Genomic DNA, 24980 nt, shown 5'->3' with positions numbered 1-24980 from the left:
CTTGATCCATTGAAGTGGAAGAAAGTACCGGAGGACTGAAAAGTGACTGGTTTTCTACAGGGGAGCCGGAAAGTGTCCACTGGATTTTTAAGCCCGTGTTTTAAGTGTTATAGGTACTCCTCATGAACAATGAAGTGTGGTGATCCACTTCAAATTAGCTACTGATCCTCTTCATTAGTAACTACTCAAGCAGTGCAAGTTGAAAAGTCTGGTTAACAAATCTTTTATTATTTTATTTATTATTAACACTTTACAGTGACCAGCACTGAAGGTCTACAGCAACATGTTCCTCTGAATGTAGAGGGAGCTTGCATGGTTAAATAGCTGCCAGACTACTTATCAAGCTAGGCTGAGTCGTGATCATTGGGTGAAGCCAGATTATAGCATACTACTATAGAGTTTGATGTATCAGTGTTGCTGCTATAAGACCATTCTCAAAACAAGGAGAATTTTAAGCCTTTCAAGATTAAATTTGAGGGTACTTTTGCTGGTTGAGCGTGCTATTTAAAAGGTCAACCTGCCTTAGAGACTTTTAAAGCTTGAAATTGAATTTAAGGACAAGTGAAAGTTAATGTGTTACTTTAAAAACAGGCATAATTTAAGACACTTGGGCTCTTGGATATCAAACTTAATAGTCAGTTCAGCACTACAAGTGTGAAAGTTAATGTGTTCAGTGCATGCAGTTTTAACCTGGGAAATATTTACATATTAGCTAGACTGTCTCAAGATCGAACTGATCTACATACAGTGTAATTGTCACTCACAATTTAAGGGGTGTATCAGAGATTTTGGGAAGGGTATTACATCTACATATTATAACATCAAGTTGCAGCTCTCCAACATGGAACAATTTCAAGTACTGCTCAAGTTCCCCTGTAGTCAAAAGATCAATATTTGAAATAGTGAAACCAACTTTTTAACAAATTCTCCACATCAAGAAAAATGGAGTCAACAGATCCGACTCCAAAGTTTTACATCCCAATTCTGTAAAGTGTCCACAAGTTCCATTGTATACACACATATCTACTGTATGCACACACCATGTCATTCTGTATATTGTCTATATACCAGGAAAGTGATTATTATTTTTAGTTGTCATTTACTGGCTGCACCTTTTATAGTACAGAATTGATCATTTGAACTATAACAGTACAGCAAAGAAGAAATTTCTTAAATTAATTAATGTTTCACTACTTCGTGAAATAATCTTGGGCTACCTATTGGTCAGCAGATTCTTCAAAGCATGAGCGGCATATCCATACTCTCCTCTTCGGTGATCTTTAGAGACCAACACAATTAAAGTGGTACCATACTAAGCAGCTTTCACAAACAATTGAATTCTGTTCATCGTCAATTATCTCCCTTGTGCATCTTCCACAATACCATGTGGGATTGGCTTGAATTATAGATACTACAATGTTAATAGCTGCCCATGCTTCCCGGGTGCAATACTTCCTGCACATATCTAAGCAGACATTTTCATCAGTGCATGATGATGAAACCATCTCAGGTCTCATTTCTACATCATCCTCTTCTATAATTCAGCTCCCATCTATGGCGTCCTTTGCAATTTGTAGATCAACAAACCAGGTTAAAATCACTAAAAATGAAAACATCTTCCAAGATCCACACAGGTTATTTAACATACATACCAAGTTCCTTTTTCTTAGCACCTTTGTATAGGAATGACACAGGCCTGCTTCCTCTGGACTTCTTTCTAGGGAGACCAATAACAGTCTTGTCAGCTCCTTTAGGTCTTCCTCTCTTTCGCATTTTACTAGGTAGCCTAATACTTTGTAACTCTGTGGATGCAATCAGATTGTGATAAATGTTTTGCAAGTTTGTACCACAGTTCTAATACCACCCCTGGTAATTTACTGATTACACTATTTCACACACACACACAATACACATACTATACACAAACATGCACACACACAACACATACTGTATTACCGTAAAACAGGAAAAGTTTGTCGTCAAAAGATTTTCATCGCTGGCTGTATCGATGAAAATTAAAACAACGAATTATTGTTAACTATTATATGGATAATTCGTGTATACAAATATTAACGTATAGCTAGCTATTCCGTCAAAAGTGACAAAAATATGTAGCATAGAAATTTTAATAGACGAAAATTTTCTGCATTGAAATTTTCCTGATTTACGGTATATGTACACTTGCACAAAGCAAATGCAAGAATCAAACCCTTCAATTACCATACTACACACATCAAAATTACCTAGTGGACACTGGGAGTTGTAACATCAAATGGCTACCATCAAACCCTTCAACTACCATACTACACACATCAAAATTACCTAGTGGACACTGGGAGTTGTAACATCAAATGGCTACCATCAAACCCTTCAACTACCATACTACACACATCAAAATTACCTAGTGGACACTGGGAGTTGTAACATCAAATGGCTACCATCAAACCCTTCAACTACCATACTACACACATCAAAATTACCTAGTGGACACTAGGAGTTGTAACATCAAATGGCTACCAGGTGTTAACTCAGGAAGCAAATGCCAACTATTCATGTCGGGTGAAGGTTGGCTAACAATACCTTCAAGTGTGAGACATGATACAACCTCTTGTATTTTATTAGTCTTGCCCCAATAGGATTTAACTTTTAGCACCTGAGTAATGCAAAGTCATCAGGTCCCCATGAGCAGCTAAGTAATGTGAAGAAAATTTCTTGCTCAAGGAAACAACAGTAACTGCATAACCAGGTACTGAACCTAGAATGTTTTGACTATCAGGCAGGTGCTCTAGCCACTTGGCTCACGCACGCACGCACGCACGCACGCACGCACGCACGCACACACGCACGCACACACACACACACACACACCATTGCTTCTAGTTTGCACTGTATCTACCAATGGTACAGGCAGCTCATATCCTATGTAAAATTTAAGTAGTCATTAAACTACAAAGTACCTTGATCATGATGATCATTCTTTTCAAGTACGTGATTTTCTGTAGTGTTTACTTCACTATTTCTTGTACCATCACTTTCATTATCACCTGGCTGGTACTTGATCCACTACTATTACTACAAACAGCATTAGATTGTGTCGTACATGTACCTATCAAAAGAGTTCATTGCATAAGTGCTGAAAATGTTTGTCAGTCCACACTCACCAGCATTCTCAACAGCTTGACTGCCTTCATTCCTAGCATTCTGATTAGCACTGTGACCTTCACTGACACAACCAACAAGGGATTGACTTGCAGTAACAGCAACAGTTCCTCTTTGGTCACTGCAGTGCTGATCTTGAGCTGCATAAATGTCATAAAAATATTAACAAATACGGGTGATTACATACCTGCACAAAGAATTGCATCCCTTCCAGATGCCCATATATCTCTCAAGGTCTGTAGCAAAGTGTACCTTCTTGTGAATTCAGTCATGCCAACCTCGGAAGAAAGAGAAGCTAACTCCACAGCAACAATATGGCTTTTATGGTATTTCTGGTGCTGTGTTAAACATGACCGTTGTGGTCCATGCCCAATACTTGAAATCTGTACATACAATTATAGTGAATTTTATAGCTGTATAATCATATACTACTCACACTGCTTGAAGCCTCAACTGTTAATTCTGATTTTTTATAGTAAGCATCTCTCATATAATCCTTTGTCCAACGTTCCGCAAGAAGTAAGGGAGTAAATAAAGGGTGTTTCTTTCTTTCTCGCACAGCAAAAATATGACGAAAAGGGAGGTTGGTGGTGTTCCAAAATGCACAGTGGCATCTGTTGACTGTCACCTTCAAAATCCCTTCCGATGATGTAATATGGCATTCTCGATTATGTTCTGAGACTATGGTGACCTTCCTCCGCAATGAAAGCTGCTTGGATACATAATTTAATGCATAAGGTGTGAGAACAGAGGAGTATTCAATTTCTACAGGATCTTTCATATCAATCCTTTTCTTCACCATAGCCATCAATGTGCAGTGATCCCTCTCATTCCGTAAAGTTGACAGCAGGGCACAAAAGTGTTCAAAAAAATGCATGAGTGTGCTGTACCTGTACAATGATTTATAATTTAAATTAGGATATTACATAAAATATACATATATAATTTTGTATTCATCTATCCATGAGCAAGAACACAAGAGGTATATATTAAGGATGTGCTGGTTGAGGCATGCAAACTAAGTAATTAAACAGTATAAGAATAGGTATAAGTGATCATGGTACATTATATAGTTATACAACGGCCACGAGTGCTCTGCCTGATATAAACGCATGAGCCTGAGGGCCGTTAGGCCCGAAGGCAAGTGCGTTTATACAGGCAGAGCACGAGTGCACGTTGTATAACTGTTATGTACCACTCACCTAATAGGTGGGGAGAGTCTCACAAGACAGCTGTAACACTTATAAAGGCCAGGTTTCTAACATCGATTGTGGGTAACCAAGCCGGACGTTGCGATGACGTTGCAATGACGTTCCCCCTGCAATACTGCAGCCACCTGAGATATTGAAAGCTAGTACGCTATGGGTTATATCACTAACCTGCATTCGCTGTTCGACTCTCATCATGTAGTGCTCAGCATGCCAGCGTGATCAATCAATCGCCATATAGACTAAGCGCCAGACTAATCGCCATACTGATAGTGATTCTCTCGAGCGAAAAAAGGAGCTAAATAGACGGTTTAAGTAAACAAAACCTAACTACTAAACGATACTAGTCTAATTCTTACTATTCACGCTCGAATCTGGTGGCATGACAAAACTGGTTACCACAATCGAACATAAAGGTTAGTATTATTTAGAATATATTTGTTTTATTGAGTCATTGTCGAAGTAGACTACAGTTTAATCTGGGCTAAGATGGTACCAGACTAGTAAGGTGTATAAGTATGTTTATATATATGTAGACTAGAGTTGTGGCCACCCGTGTTGGCTTTTCGATTGCCATTGGGTGCTTGTAAACATTATACGTATCAGTGACGTTATGGCCCACAATCAACCTTTACATGTCAGGCTATAAAAGAATTCGAGTTATCTGTGTAGTGTCTTTCCACCTATTATAGGTGAGGTGTCTTAGTAGTCTTCGCCACCGGCACTTGTACGGCACTTGTGCTATGCTGCACAAAACCGCAGCCAGTGCAATATCTGTATATTGCACTGCAGTCGGCGTTATAATGCACTCGTTGTGGTCTACAAAACCGCAACCAGTGCGTTATAAGTTATAATGCACTCGCTGCGGTCTGCAGCAGTGCAATATACAAATTATGGCACTGGCGGTGCCTTTGAACTACCCACGCAGAGTGGTACATACATTGATGAGAAATGTTGAAATCATTACTATCATGCAACGATTTGCACTAGTACAGTATACAGTACATGGTAATAAGCAAGTACACTTATATAATATTTTTTAGTTATCATTCTTTCCCTAACTTGGATAATAATTACAACAGAGTGAAACCGTCTAGAAAAGTCCCTATAATATGGTGAGCCATGGTAGTTACTCATACAGTAAATGATCCACACGTATAATCACAATAGATATGTTTTAATGTTTAGCCCTTGAATATGAATTGTGTATCATACATTATGCGGTATACTGTGCTTTATATTAGGGAACATGGAGAGTTGGCCAAAAATATCATCCAAAAATCATCTTCACAATACCATCCTGTCGCCTTGGCAGTATTGGTTAGGTATAACCAAGCCCAAAAGTGCCTTCAGAATGTTTCCAATAGATTTTTAAATTTTTTTGTTTAATGCAATTTTCTACTGCCTGTCTGCCTGCCTGATGCCTTCAGACAAGTGCAACTCGATAATAGCTAGCTATTTTATTCAATGTTGCTTTAGCTTGACAGATGCACCACAGTATGTACAATGTACACATCATGGACTTACCTTTGTCCTCCTTTGTGTCCCATTTCTTTTTGTTAACAGCCGAAGGTATCAATTTGTGATAACAAGGTGTTGATTGCGGTAGCGCAATGGCTTCCATACAATTGTAAACAGGAATCATCCGTATTTTCCATGGTTACTGGATTGATTGCAGAGGCACTTCTACTGTTTTTTGTTTGTAGCACTGTGAAATGAGCTGAAAATAGCTGAAAGAAAAGTGTAATGGTTTCAAGACAATAATTTATAGTTGGGGCACATTTTCAGTCATAAACATTACCTCTGGCGAAAATGTAAACAAACAAGTACATATATAAGAGTTTTAAAGTTTGACTAGGGATCATACAGTAGTAAAAAAGTAGAGAACAAGGGAGGTTGCCTACACCTGCAAATGTGTTAGTGAACATTTATCCTTGTATCCATGACTGAATTATGGATTAAATGTCCACTAGTTTATCTGCAAGTGTAGGTGACCTCCTACTTTTTCTATGATCCCTAATTGAATTTACAATTCTTAATTTTCCCTTATACTTGTCTAGGTATGCATTCAAGCATGCAGATACCTTGCACAAACACTCTTCACTTTAGCGTTGATACTCTCTAATCTGTTGTTTGTCCTCTCGCCCAGGGTGAAGGCTGTGTTCTTAAAACATTCTACCCATTCCTCTCGAATGGGATGCCAATTATCATTGTAGTAAGTAAAAACTGTGGTGAGACCAGCAAGCCGTAAATCCTATAATAACAACACCATGAAGTCACATAACATACCTACATGCATAATACACATGATACAATAGTGTTATAAACCTCTTCGAAATCTGACTGATGTAAAATTGGTCAACCCATTTTGAAATGCGCCACCCAGATTTAATACTACAAATTTAGATAGGCCCATTTTGAAATAAGTTAGCCTAACCCTTTTTAAAACTCGCTTATAGGTGAGTTGTACATGTGTAGTTAACTAGCTTTTTATCTAGCTGGAACCCTTTTAAGCCAACTATTAAGCAGATACTTATTGTCTTCTCTTAATTGCTGTAGAAATCAAGAAATGGTAACCACGCCTCTTAATAAGCTATTGTGTAGCTCACTCAGTATAAGTAGCCAGATGATATTTAATCAAGCATTCACAAATCAGTGAAAAATGTCATAAACTGAAATGCGTAATACATCACTAGATTTGCCTTTTCATGGAGAATATCCTTGCTTCATTTTTGTACCACAAAAAAACGTAAGTTATGTTGTAAAATGTAAGTTTATCGTACCTTGATGAATACCTCAATTCACGGCAATGTTGCAAGTTTTGCTTTCTAGTGCTGTAACTCCAAAAGTACATAGTACTGACCAGAAAAGACTGCAACTTTAACACCCCATTGTTTATTCTCTCTAAACAACAAAGTAGTTGTAAAATCAAGCAAGTCGGGTTTTGACTCAGCAGGTCACATATACATGATTGAGCCATGTGTACAGTGAGTATGGTTTTAATACAGATGCATGACTACAATAAGCACATCAGCTATTTACACTGATGAAGTAGTAACAACTTATGCATCACACATTCTTGCTTACTTCATAGTGCTGATTGTAGTCTGACTCAGACCTAGAATATGCAAGTTTTAACAAAATTTCCAAAGCATGATCTCTTTCTCCAGCTCTGATTCCCATTTTGTCACAAGTAATCTCTCGTCTAAAACTTCGTAACACATGAAATAAACAAAGCTGTAAACAAATACCTGGAAACTTTTTTGCAAAAACAGCTCTCTCACTGCAATCTTTGTCTGAGATTAAAACTCTTGAGGAGGCCCAAGCTGGATTGTGAGACTTGAAAACTTGTATCATTTTTCCCATTGACTCCTCAGTTTCCAAAACTGTAACAAAGGCACACACAATTTCACTTTGACCATTTCCGTCAACCACCATCATCAAGTACACGGGCATCCTCAATTCTGTTAATTTATATGTTGCATCCACCAGTAAAACTTCTGGGAAAGCAGAAAAGGTTGATTTCATAATGCCGTCTTGAAAAACAATACCAACAAGATTCTTGTCTTCATCACACAGAAATTCAACTGTTGATCCTGGAAGGAATAGCTCTAAAGAGCACTTCAAGTATGTACACGGGTACATAAGTTCTACATATTAGGGTTGAAACTGATCTTGATGACCCACTGACCCCTATAGTAATTTGGAACTAACCCTAAAACCAAGGTATGGATCAAGAGCTACATTTTATGATACATAGCAGCAGTTATATCTAATATCAAATATTGAACAAAACATTATACACTTGTACAAATCAACGTTGAATCAGGGTCGAGTCACCCGGGTCACATTCTGAGCTGGTTTACAGAATATCCACGTCTGACCCAAATTGGATCGCATGTGACATTAATCATTTAGTTTGGTGACATGGGAATTGATGCATCATGGTGTATCATGGTCTGAGCTCTTTAGTGAGTCACATTCACTATGTAGCATAGATAATATTTTTCTATTACTGCATGTCTGTAGGCATACGTGGAGCTATGCCCCACTAATCCATTATATATCATACAACTCAATGGGAAACACAGTGATTGTATAAGTCTTTGCCAGCTTTTTTTGTGGGGCATGCCCACTTATTGGAAATGTGTGATATTGTCCATAGGTGATGAACCTACTTATTTAGCCAAACCAACACCAATTATTTTACTGACTGATCATTATTATAGCTCACGCTATATAGCTAAAAATTTTAATACTTATACCGTATAGCGGAAAATATTGGCGGGAGAAATTTTTGGCGAATTGATCATTGGCAGAAATTGGCGAATAATATTTTGGCGAATGTATGACATTACTTTGCCTACGCAATTTTAATCTGACTGCGTAGGCGACGAAGCTTACTACAGTTCAATGCCTCTCATTCGAATTGACGCGCTCTTATGCAAATAGCTAGCTCGAGAGCTAGCTGTAATTAAAACAGCATGCACTAGCTCGCTAAGTCACTGGGACGCACGTGGCAAGCAAGGCGAGGGCACTGAGCTGAATCGCTTGAGCTGAATTGCCCATCTGCCTGAGCTATTAGTAGTCTAAAACCATACTGTATTCAATGGGATAGGAAGACTAACCACTCACCGCTGTAACAATATTCACCCACTAATGAACAGCGTCTACTACACTTTCAGTGTTTAGAAAAATGGTGAGTAAAATTTTGGCGAATCAATGCACGCTCGCCAAATTTGCCAAAATTTTCTCCCGCCAAAATTTTCCGCTATACGGTACTAGTGGGGTGCCCAAAATATAGCTAGAAGTTTTAGATATAAATAGTGAACATGAACACCTTGGGTTACTTCCAGGTCATCTGAATCGGTAGTAGTGACCTGATTTCAATGTTGCCATAAATAGTACATTATTCCAAACCAGATAAGTTTTTATTGATGAACTACTTCAACAATATAATCGCAATAAGTGGGTGCAACGTAAACAAACGTCTGTAACTTTGGAATCCTTCGTGTATGTAGATGAAACAAAGATTTTTGTACTCCCTATGGACAGGCGAACACGATGATTCCCAGGATTTATCCATTGGCGGCTTAATTCACCCACCAGTGAGACGATAAAAACTTGCATAATTTTTTTTCTGGAGCTTGCATTTTTTACCCATAGTTTTTAAATGCGTTTTATTACAAAAGTGCTGTTGTGCGTATATCGACGGTTTTCCAAAATTCGGTCACATTTTTACTAATCATTCATTCTGCATGAAACCCCACCAGTGGCACACTTACATTGCCATCCACCTAAACCAATGCAGTGATAAAACTTGATTGATACGTCATTCATGTTATCCGATATTTTGTAAATGTGACCTACTTGACACAAACATTATGGCTCAGTTGACCTGGAAAATCCAAATAACTCTTGATTTTTAACCCTGCTATATACAGCACTGTACATATGGCATGCAAAAAGCACTCACACCTGTGGCGTTCAGTGTGTGTGTGTGTGTGTGTGTGTGTGTGTGTGTGTGTGTGTGTGTGTGTGTGTGTGTGTGTGTGTGTGTGTGTGTGTGTGTGTTGGCACGTGCAGGTGTGTGGGACTTGCAAAAGCAATAATTGCAGCAGTTAATTTGAATAAAAATCCAAAAAATACGTACTATAGCATATAATTGATGGTATCTTCCAAGCTTGTTTCTTGGATTACACGTCACTACAACAGGTTTACAGCCATAACATGATGAGTATACTACTTCTAACCACTGGATTTCAAACTAGTTTCAAGTGCAGGGGTTATTTATTTCTTTTAAGGCTTTACAGCACAAGTGCAACTGAAGGTTTGTAGGACACCTGGTCCTACAGCCTGTTTAAGATGTTATATTAAGCGTATTTGAAAAGTTGCAGAAAGGAGAAAAATCCATGACTGTACCTGGGAAGCCTGGCAGCCTTGAATCTGCATCCTATATCAGTTCAAGCACTCTTCAAGATTGTGTTCAGAGGTTAGCATAACTGCAATTGATATTGTTTTAAGACAACTACACATGCAGTTAAGTAGTGCATATATACATATTTAAGGCAAGTTTCTAGTCCATTAGTAAGTCAGTTTCCAGTCTGTTAGAGGAGATATAGAAGGGTGCTTACACACCCCTCTATTACTTCTGCATTCAAGTATGCATGCACATAATATATATTATGCAAGTGCATATGAGATAACTATGTTATGTGCTCAAAGAAGTACTGCTGCTATATAAGACTGGATCTGCATTTTTAACTCCATTTTAATTACATATTTATCTACATAGGAATGGTCAACCAAAGTGTCAGCCTGTAAACTAAGAACGTTCAAAGAAAACTGGTAAAAACAGAAAGATTGATTTGTACAGTGACAAAATGGAACTTGAAAATAAATTACATGTGCCTAGTTCAACAGTCACAACTTACAAGTACAATCAACATGACTTTCACTGTTACTTTCTCATAAAATTAATAAGTAATTTATGCCTTTCAGCACTACAAGGGTAAAATTTGAAAAAAGTGAGAGTGAATGGCTTATTGAACATGGAGCATACTAATGCTCATATCTTTCATATCTTTGGGAACATTGATGATAGTAAACAAAGAGTTTTAAACTTTGGGAAATATGTTTTTGCACTTAGCACCTTTCTTCATCATGAAAACAAGTGTTCAATAAATTTACACAATTTTTATTGTTCACAAATATTTCACCCATTGTATCGATTTAATACTGTAAAATTAGGTTTGTGCGAAAATGTGGAATACTTGCAATGCACAATAAATAAAATATTTGGTGATGTACATTACTCAGTTACACAAAATGTTTTACCTTCTATTGCCTTCAGATAAGAAGACAATTTTTCCAAATCATTTCCATCCATTTTCCGTATTGAGTGCTTTATATTGCTGACATCTTTTAGGGTAACAATCTTCCCAGTTGATTGTGATAGGTGCTGCTGAAGTAGCTTATTGTTCACCCTTAATTTTAACAATTCAGCAGCTTCATTCCGTTCAGATGGTGTCAACTTTCGTTGTCGGGATAAATGATCATAAATAGCCTGTTAGAAAGAAAAAAAATTACATGTACACACGTAATAGAAATAGCCCAATGCATGATGTAATTAATTTCTAGCATACTGTACCTTGCTGACTTCATGATTGTGAGTATTGCAGACGTCTGTGATGAGGTACTGGCCATCTTCACTTAAGTTAAGCTTTATACAAGCTTTGCAATTCTGCTTAATCGTGCTGCACATCAAGACACACGGTAGTGTGTCGTGCGGCCCAAGAAGCCAGCGCGCCACACCGTGAGTATATTGACAGGAAGAACGAAAACGTCATTTTCACACCTTTGTATCTTGGTGATCACTTATCTGATTGGAACCAAATTTGCTACACAGTTGCCCGCCAGCCAAGGGAGTCTACATTCCAAATTTGAAGGAAATCGCTCCAGCCATTTCCGAGATACAAGCTGCCAAAGTTTCGTTTTTTTTTCTTCGTTTTTTTTTCTTCTTCCTCTTCTTCGTCTTTTTGCACACTTGCAAAAATTGCTATAACAAGCAAACGCGTACTCCGATCGCCTTGAAATTTGGCACACAGAAAGGTAGTCCAAAGGCGAATCCTAGCATCAAATTTGGTACAAATCCGATGAATGGTTCAGAAGTTATGACCGATTATTCGCGTAAAACAAGATCGATTTGTTGTCACGCCTACAGGGTAAACCGCTTCATGGAATGAGTTGAAAATTGCTATGTAGATGGAGTAACCATCGTAGGAGTGCCTTTTGGTGGTTTGAAAGGAATCGAGATAAAGACCACGGAGATATGACACAAAACCCAACATGTGTCACAATTACGCGATCGATTTTTATGAATAAAAAAGTATTAGTTTTCACGCCTACTAGGCAAACCGCTTAGAGCAATGAGCTGAAAATCGGTGTATAGCTGGAATAATCTTCATAGAAAGTCCTTGCAGTAGTACAGAAGAATCGGATTACAAACCACTGAGTTATGATTCGAAAGCCAACTCCGTGTAGCAAATGCGAGATCGAGATACTCTAATAGAACAGTCACCCTAATAGAGCATTCGGCTAATTTATTTATTCCATTATAGAATTTTATTACATCACAAGTTATTCTGTAGGGAGTTCAGCTGCAAACAGTTAATCTTATAGACAGTTCAGCAAGAAGACAGTCACCATGAGGAGAGTTAAGCAAATATATCACTATAGAGATTCAGAACATTACAAGTCACACTGAAGAAAGTTCAGCTATAAACAAGTCATGCACTGTGTAGAGAATTCAGCTACAATTAAGTCACTCTCTAGAGAATTCAGTTACACAGAATTCAGCTACACACAAGTCACTGTGGAGAGAGTTCAGCTACAAACAAATTACCCTTTAGAGTGATCAGCTACAAACAAAACACTTTGCAGGGTGTTCAACTGCAACAAATCAACCTTTAGAGCGATCAGCAATGAACAAATCAACACAAATCTACCTGTAGAGAGATCAGCTAGAAACAAATCACCCTGAAGAGAGTTCAGCTACAAAAAATCACCCTGTAGAGACATCAGCTAGAAACTAGACACAATGTAAGGAGTTCAGCTACAAGCAATCACCCTGTAGAGAGTTCAGCTAAAACAAATCAACCTGCAGAGAGATCAGCTACAAACAAATCACCTTATAGAGAGTTCAGCTACAAACAGATTACCTGTAGAGAGATCGGCTACAAACAAATCAACCTGCAGAGAGATCAGCTACACACAAATCAACTTGTAGAGAGATCAGCTACAAACAAATCACCCTGTAGAGAGATCAGCTAGAAACTACACACAATGTAAGGAGTTCAGTACAAATAAATCACCCTGTAGAGAGTTCAGCTAAAACAAATAAACCTGCAGCGAGATCAGCTACAAACAAATCACCTTTTAGACAGTTCAGCTACAAATAAATTACCTTGTAGAGAGATCGGCTACAAACAAATCAACCTGCAGAGAGATCAGCTACACACAATTCAACTTGTAGAGAGATCAGCTACAAACAAATCACCCTGTAGAGAGATCAGCTAGAAACTAGACACAATGTAAGGAGTTCAGCTACAAGCAAATCACCGTGTAGAGAGTTCAGCTACAAACAAACCAACCTGTACAGCGATCAGCTAGAAACAAATCACCCTGAAGAGAGGTCAGCTACAAAAATCACCCTGTAGAGATATCAGCTAGAAACAAATCACCCTGAAGAGAAGTCAGCTACAAAAAATCACCTTGTAGAGAGATCAACTACAAACAAAACATTTTGCAGAGAGTTCAGCTACAAACAAATCAACCTTTAGAGCGATCAGCAACAAACAAATCAACCTGCAGAGAGATCATCTAGAAACAAATCAACCTGCAGAGTGATCAGCTACAAACAAATCAGCTTGTAGAGAGATCAGTTACACACAAATCAACATGTACAGAGATAAGCTAAAAACAAATCAGAGTTCAGCTAAAACAAATCAATCTGCAGAGAGATTAGCTACATACAAATCACCTTATAGATAGTTCAGCTACAAACAAATTACCTTGTAGAGAGATCGGCTACAAACAAATCACCCTGCAGAGAGATCAGCTACACACAATCAACTTGTATAGAGATCAGCTACAAACAAATCACCCTGTAGAGAGATCAGCTACAAACTAGACACAAAGTAAGGAGTTCAGCTACAAGCAAGTTACCCTGTAGAGAGTTCATCTACAAGCAAATCAACCTGCAGAGCAATCAGCTAGAAACAAATCACCCTGAAGAGAGGTCAGCTACAAAAAATCACCCTGTAGAGAGATCAGCTAGAAACAAATCACCCTGAAGAGAGGTCAGCTACAAATAAATCACCCTGTAGAGAGATCAGCTACAAACAAATTACCTTATAGAGAGTTCAGCTACAAACAAATTACCCTGTAGAGAGATCGGCTACAAACAAATCAGCCTGTAGAGAGTTCAGCTAAAACAAATCAACCTGCAGAGAGATCAACTACAAACAAATTACCTTATAGAGAGTTCAGCTACAAACAAATTACCCTATAGAGAGATCGGCTACAAACAAATCAACCTGCAGAGAGATCAGCTACACACAAATCAACTTGTAGAGAGATCAATTACAAACAAATCACCCTGTAGAGAGATCAGCTAGAAACTACACACAATGTAAGGAGTTCAGCTACAAATAAATCACCCTGTAGAGAGTTCAGCTAAAACAAATCAACCTGCAGAGAGATCAGCTACAAACAAATCACCTTTTAGACAGTTCAGCTACAAATAAATTACCTTGTAGAGAGATCGGCTACAAACAAATCAACCTGCAGAGAGATCAGCTACACACAATTCAACTTGTAGAGAGATCAGCTACAAACAAATCACCCTGTAGAGAGATCAGCTAGAAACTAGACACAATGTAAGGAGTCCAGCTACAAGCAAATCACCGTGTAGAGAGTTCAGCTACAAACAAACCAACCTGTAGAGCGATTAGCTAGAAACAAATCACCCTGAAGAGAGGTCAGCTACAAAAAATCACCCTGTAGAGATATCAGCTAGAAACAAATCAGCTACAAAAAATCACCTTGTAGAGAGATCAACTACAAACAAAACATTTTGCAGAGAGTTCAGCTACAAACAAATCAACCTTTAGAGCGATCAGCAACAAACAAATCAACCTGTAGAGAGATCATCTAGAAACAAATCAACCTGCAGAGTGATCAGCTACAAACAAATCAGCTTGTAGAGAGATCAGTTACACACAAATCAACATGTACAGAGATAAGCTAAAAACAAATCAGAGTTCAGCTAAAACAAATCAATCTGCAGAGAGATTAGCTACATACAAATCACCTTATAGATAGTTCAGCTACAAACAAATTACCTTGTAGAGAGATCGGCTACAAACAAATCACCCTGCAGAGAGATCAGCTACACACAATCAACTTGTATAGAGATCAGCTACAAACAAATCACCCTGTAGAGAGATCAGCTACAAACTAGACACAAAGTAAGGAGTTCAGCTACAAGCAAGTTACCCTGTAGAGAGTTCATCTACAAGCAAATCAACCTGCAGAGCAATCAGCTAGAAACAAATAACCCTGAAGAGAGGTCAGCTACAAAAAATCACCCTGTAGAGAGATCAGCTAGAAACAAATCACCCTGAAGAGAGGTCAGCTACAAAAAAATCACCCTGTAGAGAGATCAACTATAAACAATCACCCTGAAGAGAGGTCAGCTACAAACAAAACACTTTACAGAGAATTCAGCTACAAACAAATCAGCTTGTAGAGAGATCAGTTACACACAAATCAACCTGTAGAGAGATAAGCTAGAAACAAATCACCCTGCAGAGAGTTCAGCTACAAGCAAAACACCCTGTAGAGAGTTCAGCAACAAAGAAACCACCATGTAGAGAGTTCAGCTGCAAACAAATCACCTTATAGAGAGTTCAGCTACAAAAAAATCACTCTGTAGAGAGATCAGCTAGAAACTGGACACAATGTAAGGAGTTCAGCTACAAGCAAATCACCCTTTAGTAAGTTCAGCTACAAACAAATCAACCAGCAGTGAGATCACCTACAAAAAAGCACCTTGTACAGAGTTCAGCTACAAACAAATTACCCTGTAGAGAGATCGGCTACAAACAAATCAACCAGTTGAAAGACCAGCTACACACAAATCAACTTGTAGAGAGATCAGCTACAAACAAATCACCCTGTAGAGAGATCAGCTAGAAACTAGACACAATGTAAGGAGTTCAGCTACAAGTATATCACCCTGTAGAGAGTTCAGCTAAAACAAATCAACCTGCAGAGAGATCAGCTACAAATAAATCACTTTATAGACAGTTCAGCTACAAACAAATTACCTTGTAGAGAGATCGGCTGCAAATTAATCAACCTGCAGAGAGATCAGCTACACACAAATCAACTTGTAGAGAGATCAGCTACAAACAAATCACTCTGTAGAGAGATCAGCTAGAAACTAGATACAATGCAAGGAGTTCAGCTACAAGCAAAATCACCCTTTAGTGAGTTCAGCTACAAACAAATCAACCTGCAGTGAGATCACCCACAAAAACGCACTTGTACAGAGTTCAGTTACAAACAAATCACCCTGTAGAGAGATCAGGTAGAAGAATTCACCTTGTAGAGAGTTCAGCAACAAAGAAACCACCATGTAGAGAGTTCAGCTGCAAACAAATCACCCAGTAGAAAGATCAGCTAGAAGAAGTTACCTTGTAGAGAGTTCAGTTACAAAGAAACCATCATATAGAGAGTTCAGCTACAAAGAAATTACCCCGTAGAGAGTTCAGCTAGAAGAAGTCACCTTGTAAAGAGTTTAGCTACAAAGAAACCATCATGTACAGAGTTCAGCTACAAAGAAACCACCTGTACAGAATTCAACTACAAACAAATCACTCTGTATAGAGATCAGCTAGAAGAAGTTACCTTGTAGATAGTTCAGCTACAACAATTCACCCTGTAGAAAGATCAGCTAGAAGAAGTCACCTTGTAGAGTGTTCAGTTACAAAGAAACCATCATGTAGAGAGTTCAGCTGCAAACAAATCACCCTGCAGAGAGGTCAGCTACAAAAAAATCACCCTGTAGAGAGTTCAGCTAGACGAAGTCACCTTATAGAGAGTTCAGCTACAAAGAAACCATCATATAGAGAGTTCGGCTACAAAGACACCACCATGTAGAGAGTTTAGCTGCAAACAAATCACCTGTAGAGAGTTCAGCTAGAAACAAAATACCCTGTAGAGAGATCAGCTAGAAGAGGTTACCTTGTAGGGAGTTCAGCTACAAAGAAACCATCCTGTATATAGTTCAGCTACATTTCAAGTCACCCAGTAGAGAGATCAGCTGCAAAAAAATCCTGTGGGGAATAATGGGCATGTAATAAATATATGTATATAATTTGTATAATTACTAATAAAATCAAAAATAATTGAAGTACTAAAATTCTTCTTTAAGTTCTTTTCTTCTTCCTGTGTTAAAGAAAAAAACACATGGGTTAAAAAAGCCCCAAAGCCAGCCATAGGCCGGCTTTGCAGTATACAAATACAAAAAGAAACGAAATCTAATCAAAAACAGCCAAGCTGTAAAAAAAGGTGCGGCCCCCAAAAAGGCCATGGTGAAAAAAGATGTGAAATCCAAGGTGGCGGCCAAGAAAATGGCTGTGATGGTAGGTTAATGGTTACATTTTAATAACAACAATTGAGGTGAATTTGGTGCCAAGACCAAGCGGCACAAAATTCACCTGAATTGTTGTTATTAAAATGTAACCATTAACCTACCATCACAGCCATTTTCTTGGCCGCCACCTTGGATTTCACATCTTTTTTCACCATGGCCTTTTTGGGGGCCGCACCTTTTTTTACAGCTTGGCTGTTTTTGATTAGATATCACTTCTTTTTGTATTTGTATACTGCAAAGCCGGCCTATGGCTGGCTTTGGGGCTTTTTTAACCCATGTGTTTTTTCTTTACTACAGGAAGAAGAAAAGAACTTAAAGAAGAATTTTAGTATTTCAATTATTTTTGATTTTATTAGTAATTATACAAATTATATACATATATTTATTACATGCCCATTATGCCCCACAGGATATTTTTTTGCAGCTGATCTCTCTACTGGGTGACTTGAAATGTAGCTGAACTATATAAAGGATGGTTTCTTTGTAGCTGAACTCTCTACAAGGTAACCTCTTCTAGCTGGTCTCTCTACAGGGTATTTTGTTTCTAGCTGAACTCTCTACAGGTGATTTGTTTGCAGCTAAACTCTCTACATGGTGGTGTCTTTGTAGCCGAACTCTCTACATGATGGTTGCTTTGTAGCTGAACTCTCTATAAGGTGACTTCGTCTAGCTGAACTCTCTACAGGGTGATTTTTTTGTAGCTGAACTCTCTGCAGGGTGATTTGTTTGCAGCTGAACTCTCTACATGATGGTTTCTTTGTAGCTGAACTCTCTACAAGGTGACTTCGTCCAGCTGATCTCTCTACGGGGTGATTTGTTTCTAGCTGAACTCTCTACAGGTGATTTGTTTGCAGCTAAACTCTCTACATGGTGGTTTCTTTATAGCTGAACTCCCTACATGATGGTTTCTTTGTAGCTGAACTCTCTACAAGGTAACTTCTTCTCTACAGGGTGATTTGTTGTAGTTGAATTCTCTACAAGGTGCTTTATATGAGGCTGAACTCTCTACATGGCGGTTTCTTTGTAGCTGAACACTCTACAAGGTGATTTCTTCTAGCTGATCTTTCTACAGGGTGAATTGTTGTAGCTGAACTATCTACAAGGTAACTTCTTCTAGCTGATCTCTATACAGGGTGATTTGTTTGTAGTTGAATTCTGTACAGGTGGTTTCTTTGTAGCTGAACTCTGTGCATGATGGTTTCTTTGTAGCTGAACTCTTTACAAGGTGACTTCTTCTAGCTGAGCTCTCTACGGGGTAATTTCTTTGTAGCTGAACTCTCTATATGATGGTTTCTTTGTAACTGAACTCTCTACAAGGTAACTTCTTCTAGCTGATCTTTCTACTGGGTGATTTGTTTGCAGCTGAACTCTCTACATGGTGGTTTCTTTGTTGCTGAACTCTCTACAAGGTGAATTCTTCTACCTGATCTCTCTACAGGGTAATTTGTTTGTAACTGAACTCTGTACAAGTGCGTTTTTGTGGGTGATCTCACTGCAGGTTGATTTGTTTGTAGCTGAACTCACTAAAGGGTGATTTTGCTTGTAGCTGAACTCCTTGCATTGTATCTAGTTTCTAGCTGATCTCTCTACAGGGTGATTTGTTTGTAGCTGATCTCTCTACAAGTTGATTTGTGTGTAGCTGATCTCTCTGCAGGTTGATTAATTTGCAGCCGATCTCTCTACAAGGTAATTTGTTTGTAGCTGAACTGTCTATAAAGTGATTTATTTGTAGCTGATCTCTCTGCAGGTTGATTTGTTTTAGCTGAACTCTCTACAGGGTGATTTACTTGTAGCTGAACTCCTTACTTTGTGTCTAGTTTGTAGCTGATCTCTCTACAGGGTGATTTGTTTGTAGCTGAACTCCTTACATTGTGTATAGTTTCTAGCTGATCTCTCTACAGGGTGATTTGTTTGTAGCTGATCTCTATACAAGTTGATTTGTGTGTAGCTGATCTCTCTGCAGGGTGATTTGTTTGTAGCCAATCTCTCTACAAGGTAATTTGTTTATAGCTGAACTATCTATAAGGTGATTTGTATGTAGCTAATCTCTCTGCAGATTGATTTGTTTTAGCTGAACTCTGATTTGTTTTTAGCTTATCTCTGTACAGGTTGATTTGTGTGTAACTGATCTCTCTACAAGCTGATTTGTTTGTAGCTGATCACTCTGCAGGTTGATTTGTTTCTAGATGATCTCTCTACAGGTTGATTTGTTTGTTGCTGATCGCTCTAAAGGTTGATTTGTTTGTAGCTGAACTCTCTGCAAAATGTTTTGTTTGTAGTTGATCTCTCTACAAGGTGATTTTTTGTAGCTGACCTCTCTTCAGGGTGATTTGTTTCTAGCTGATATCTCTACAGGGTGATTTTTTGTAGCTGACCTCTCTTCAGGGTGATTTGTTTCTAGCTGATCGCTGTACAGGTTGGTTTGTTTGTAGCTGAACTCTCTACACGGTGATTTGCTTGTAGCTGAATCCTTACATTGTGTCTAGTTTCTAGCTGATCTCTCTACAGGGTGATTTGTTTGTAGCTGATCTCTCTACAAGTTGAATTGTGTGTAGCTGATCTCTCTGCAGGTTGATTTGTTTGAAGCTGATCTCTCTACAAGGTGATTTATTTGTAGCTGAACTCCTTACATTGTGTGTAGTTTCTAGCTGATCTCTCTACAGGGTGATTTGTTTGTAGCTGATCTCTCTACAAGTTGATTTGTGTGTAGCTGATCTCTCTGCAGGTTGATTTGTTTGTAGCCGATCTCTCTATAGGGTAATTTGTTTGTAGCTGAACTCTCTATAAGGTGATTTGTTTGTAGTTGATCTCTCTGCAGGTTGATTTGTTTTAGCTGAACTCTCTACAGGCTGATTTGTTTGTAGCCGATCTCTCTACAGGGTAATTTGTTTGTAGCTGAACTCTCTACAAGTTGATTTGTGTGTAGCTGATCTCTCTGCAGGTTGATTTGTTTGTAGCCGATCTCTCTACAGGGCAATTTGTTTGTAGCTGATCTCTCTACAGGGTGATTTTTTTGTAGCTGACCTCTCTTCAGGGTGATTTGTTTCTAGCTGATCTCTCTACAGGGTGTTTTTTTGTAGCTGACCTCTCTTCAGGGTGATTTGTTTCTAGCTGATTGCTCTACAGGTTGATTTGTTTGTAGATGAACTCTCTACAGGGTAATTTGCTTGTAGCTGAACTCCTTACTTTGTGTCTAGTTTGTAGCTGATCTCTCTACAGGGTGATCTGTTTGTAGCTGATCTCTATACAAGTTGATATGTGTGTAGCTGTTCTCTCTGCAGGGTGATTTGTTTTAGTAGCCGATCTCTCTACAAGGTAATTTGTTTGTAGCTGAACTATCTATAAGGTGATTTGTATGTAGCTGATCTCTCTGCAGATTGATTTGTTTTAGCTGAACTCTCTACAGGATGATTTGTTTCTAGCTTATCTCTCTACAGGTTGATTTGTTTGTAGCTGAACTCTCTGCGAAGTGTTTTGTTTGTAGTTGATTTCTCTACAAGGTGATTTTTTGTAGCTGACCTCTCTTCAGGGTGATTTGTTTCTAGCTGATATCTCTACAGGGTGATTTTTTGTAGCTGACCTCTCTTCAGGGTAATTTGTTTCTAGCTGATCGCTCTGCAGGTTGATTTGTTTTAGCTGAACTCTCTACAGGGTGATTCGTTTGTAGCTGAACTCCTTACATTGTGTGTAGTTTCTAGCTGATCTCCCTACAGGGTGATTTGTTTGTAGCCGATCTCTCTACAGGTAATCTGTTTGTAGCTGAACTCTCTATAAGGTGATTTGTTTGTAGCTGATCTTTGCAGGTTGATTTGTTTTAGCTGAACTCTCTACAGGGTGATTGCTTGTAGCTGAACTCCTTACATTGTGTCTAGTTTCTAGCTGATGTCTCTACAGGGTGATCTTTTGTAGCTGAACTCTCTACAGGGTGATTTGTTTCTAGCTTATCTCTCTACAGGTAGATTTGTGTTGATTTGTTCATTGCTGATCGCTCTAAAGGTTGATTTGTTGCAGCTGAACACCCTGCAAAGTGTTTTGTTTGTAGCTGATCACTCTAAAGGGTAATTTGTTTGTAGCTGAACTCTCTCCACAGTGACTTGTGTGTAGCTGAATTCTGTGTAACTGAATTCTCTAGAGAGTGACTTAATTGTAGCTGAATTCTCTACACAGTGCATGACTTGTTTATAGCTGAACTTTCTTCAGTGTGACTTGTAATGTTCTGAATCTCTATAGTGATATATTTGCTTAACTCTCCTCATGGTGACTGTCTTCTTGCTGAACTGTCTATAAGATTAACTGTTTGCAGCTGAACTCCCTACAGAATAACTTGTGATGTAATAAAATTCTATAATGGAATAAATAAATTAGCCGAATGATCTATTAGGGTGACTGTTCTATTAGAGTATCTCGATCTCGCATTTGCTACACGGAGTTGGCTTTCGAATCATAACTCAGTGGTTTGTAATCCGATTCTTCTGTACTACTGCAAAGACTTTCTATGAAGATTATTCCAGCTATACACCGATTTTCAGCTCATTGCTCTTAGCGGTTTGCCTAGTAGGCGTAAAAACTAATACTTTTTTATTACCAAAAATCGATCGCGTAATTGTGACACAGGTTGGGTTTTGTGTCATATCTCCCTGGTCTTTATCTCGATTCCTTTCAAACCACCAAAAGGCACTCCTACGATGGTTACTCCATATACATAGCAATTTTCAACTCATTCCATGAAGCGGTTTACCCTGTAGGCGTGACAACAAATCGATCTTGTTTTACGCGAATAATCGGTCATAACTCCTGAACCATTCATCGGATTTGTACCAAATTTGATGCTAGGATTCGCCTTTGGACTCCCTTTCTGTGTGCCAAATTTCAAGGCGATCGGAGTACGTGTTTGCTTGTTATAGCAATTTTTGCAAGTGTACGAAAAGACGAAGAAAAAAAAAACGAAACTTTGGCAGCTCGTATCTCGGAAATGGCTGGAGCGATTTCCTTCAAATTTGGAATGTAGACTCCCTTGGCTGGCGGGCAACTGTGTCGCAAATTTGGTTCCAATCAGATAAGTGATCACCGAGATACAAAGGTGTGAAAATGACGTTTTCGTTCTTCCTGTCAATATACTCACGGTGTGGCGCGCCGGCTTCTTGGGCCGCACGACACACTACCGTGTGTCTTGATATGTATATAATTTGTATAATTACTAATAAAATCAAAAATAATTGAAGTACTAAAATTCTTCTTCAAGTTCTTTTCTTCTTCCTGTGTTAAAGAAAAAAACACATGGGTTAAAAAAGCCCCAAAGCCAGCCATAGGCCGGCTTTGCAGTATACAAATACAAAAAGAAGTGATATCTAATCAAAAACAGCCAAGCTGTAAAAAAAGGTGCGGCCCTCAAAAAGGCCATGGTGAAAAAAGATGTGAAATCCAAGGTGGCAGCCAAGAGAGAATAAAGAGAATAAACGTCTTAATGATTAAGACAAAATATACATTACAAGCATACAGGGGCCTAGACACAGGGGTACCATGTGCTGATGGATCAGTACAGGAGCCCTGGAAAGACTTACATTAACTAAAGGTAAATTAAATTACAATACACAAAAAAAAACAAAAAAAAACTATATCTACATATATGTATTACTTAAAGTTTACCTAAGGTGGTCTAAAAGATCCCAGCCCGGGGAGGCTCTAGAATTAAAAATTCTGTAAGAACAGGACACAGCAATGCGAGCTGCCTGCTCAAACAAGGATCTTATGGTTTTCTTTGGCACTTCACAAGCAGTAGCCATTTGAGCAATTGTTTCTGGCAAAAAGTGGCCTAAACAACCAATTTCAATTGATTTGAGCAATTGTTTCTGGCAAAAAGTGGCCTAAACAACCAATTTCAATTGGAACAAGATTGACAGTTAACCCAGAAAGCTGGAGGTCATATTGCAAGGAGCTATATCGATCTTCCTTTCTAGCTCTAGCAGCAAGAAGATGTTGCTGGGTATTAGTTGGTACTGTCAATTCGAACAAACAAATGGAATCATTAGAAACCAATACCAAGTCAGGCCTGCTGAGGGTGGAGGAAAGATTGGTTGGGATGGTACTAGGGGGGCTGGAACTAGCTAGATAACCAGGAAGGTCAGCGTAAAGTTTGAATGTTTCAGGTAAATGCTGTTGGAGCCCATGAACAAGGACCTGTAAAACTGAATCATGTCTCCAGGTATACCTGCCTTGATCTAGAGCAGCAGGACAGCCAGTCAAAATATGGTTTGTTGTGGGTTGAGGAGCTTGACAAAGAGCACATCTAGGGTCAGTAATGATGTTCCATCTGGCCAGGTTCATAGGGGTTGGTAGAGTGTCACAACCAGCACGTAGCAGGAAGGACAGCTGTTTTTCAGGGAGGCCATACATCAGTCTCTTCCACAGAGGGCAAGCTTGCTCCAGAGTTACAATATCTAAAAATTTATTTTGAACAGTTAATGGTTCCAGTTTTGACTTCCAATATTCAATGTGAGCAGAGCGTAAGTTGTGGCGAGCATGGTTCTTGAAAGTTGCAGAGTGAATGTTGGCAACTGAAGCCTTAGCAGCAGATAAACAGTGATGGTAGGTTAATGGTTACATTTTAATAACGACAATTCAGGTGAATTTTGTGCCGCTTGGTCTTGGCACCAAATTCACCTGAATTGTTGTTATTAAAATGTAACCATTAACCTACCATCACAGCCATTTCTTGGCCGCCACCTTGGATTTCACATCTTTTTTCACCATGGCCTTTTTGAGGGCCGCACCTTTTATTACAGCTTGGCTGTTTTTGATTAGTAATATTATACGTAGCATCATCAGCTAAATAAGTTTCGACCACTTAGTTGCTATACCTGTGACAAGGTCTCTGGCCAGATCCTTTGCTGTGGAACGGCTTTCCACCAAGATTGCACGTAAGGTGCAAAGAATAATAATGTAATTTTTCATTTGCTTTCTGTATTCTCTTCGGTGCTCTTTTCCGAGCAGCATCCAGCGTCCGCGAGTCAGTGTAGACTAACTGGACATTATTCCCTTGTTGGTACGCAGTAATCTTCTCCTTCAGCTGCTCGTAAGACGAAAACTTCTCACCAAGAACAAAGTTTACGCTGTCACACTCCTCTTCAACAGTCCCTAACACTCCCTCCCGCTCAGAGTAACTTTCTTCCATTTAAACCATACAGCACGACACAGGTACAGGCGACAGGCGGCCCAGTCTATAGTTCAACTGAAATACCGCGTGTTGAAGTATCACATCACGTGATGGAGTGACGGAGCTGTAGCATTGGCAAACCACCTCCGGCTGCCGGAGCTCTAGAAACACCATAATTATAATAGTGGTTTATTGCATTGTTACAGTAAATATAATAATAATAATAATAGTAATCGTC

The 24980-nt window shown here is 38.8% G+C and overlaps 1 protein-coding gene across 1 annotated transcript; it reads right to left on the bottom strand.

Annotated features, from left to right (window-relative positions):
* Positions 1–911: 911 nt before the first annotated feature.
* Positions 912–24760, bottom strand: LOC136237633 (uncharacterized). Its single transcript, XM_066027850.1, has 11 exons — positions 24447–24760; positions 11518–11623; positions 11205–11433; positions 7455–7963; positions 6452–6621; positions 3596–4049; positions 3347–3542; positions 3162–3299; positions 2958–3106; positions 1653–1802; positions 912–1600 (listed from the first exon to the last, which is right to left on the bottom strand). The coding sequence occupies exons 1-9, from the start codon at positions 24758–24760 to the stop codon at positions 3006–3008; spliced, it is 2217 nt and encodes a 738-aa protein (XP_065883922.1). The 3' UTR covers positions 912–1600; positions 1653–1802; positions 2958–3005.
* Positions 24761–24980: the final 220 nt, after the last annotated feature.

This window comes from Dysidea avara, chromosome 11 (assembly GCF_963678975.1).
Source record: "Dysidea avara chromosome 11, odDysAvar1.4, whole genome shotgun sequence".
NCBI classification, from domain to species: domain Eukaryota; kingdom Metazoa; phylum Porifera; class Demospongiae; order Dictyoceratida; family Dysideidae; genus Dysidea; species Dysidea avara.
The sequence above is the reverse complement of the archived record's forward strand: the minus strand, read 5'-3'. Positions and strand labels throughout refer to the sequence as shown.

Excerpts from the sequence above, each read along its gene's own strand:
- LOC136237633 (XM_066027850.1), bottom strand. The coding sequence starts at position 24,760 with ATGGAAGAAAGTTACTCTGAGCGGGAGGGAGTGTTAGGGACTGTTGAA. Across the intron at positions 11,624-24,446 it reads GGCCAGAGACCTTGTCACAG|CACGATTAAGCAGAATTGCA; the intron begins GTATAGCAACTA and ends CTTGATGTGCAG. Across the intron at positions 11,434-11,517 it reads ACAATCATGAAGTCAGCAAG|GCTATTTATGATCATTTATC; the intron begins GTACAGTATGCT and ends TCTTTCTAACAG.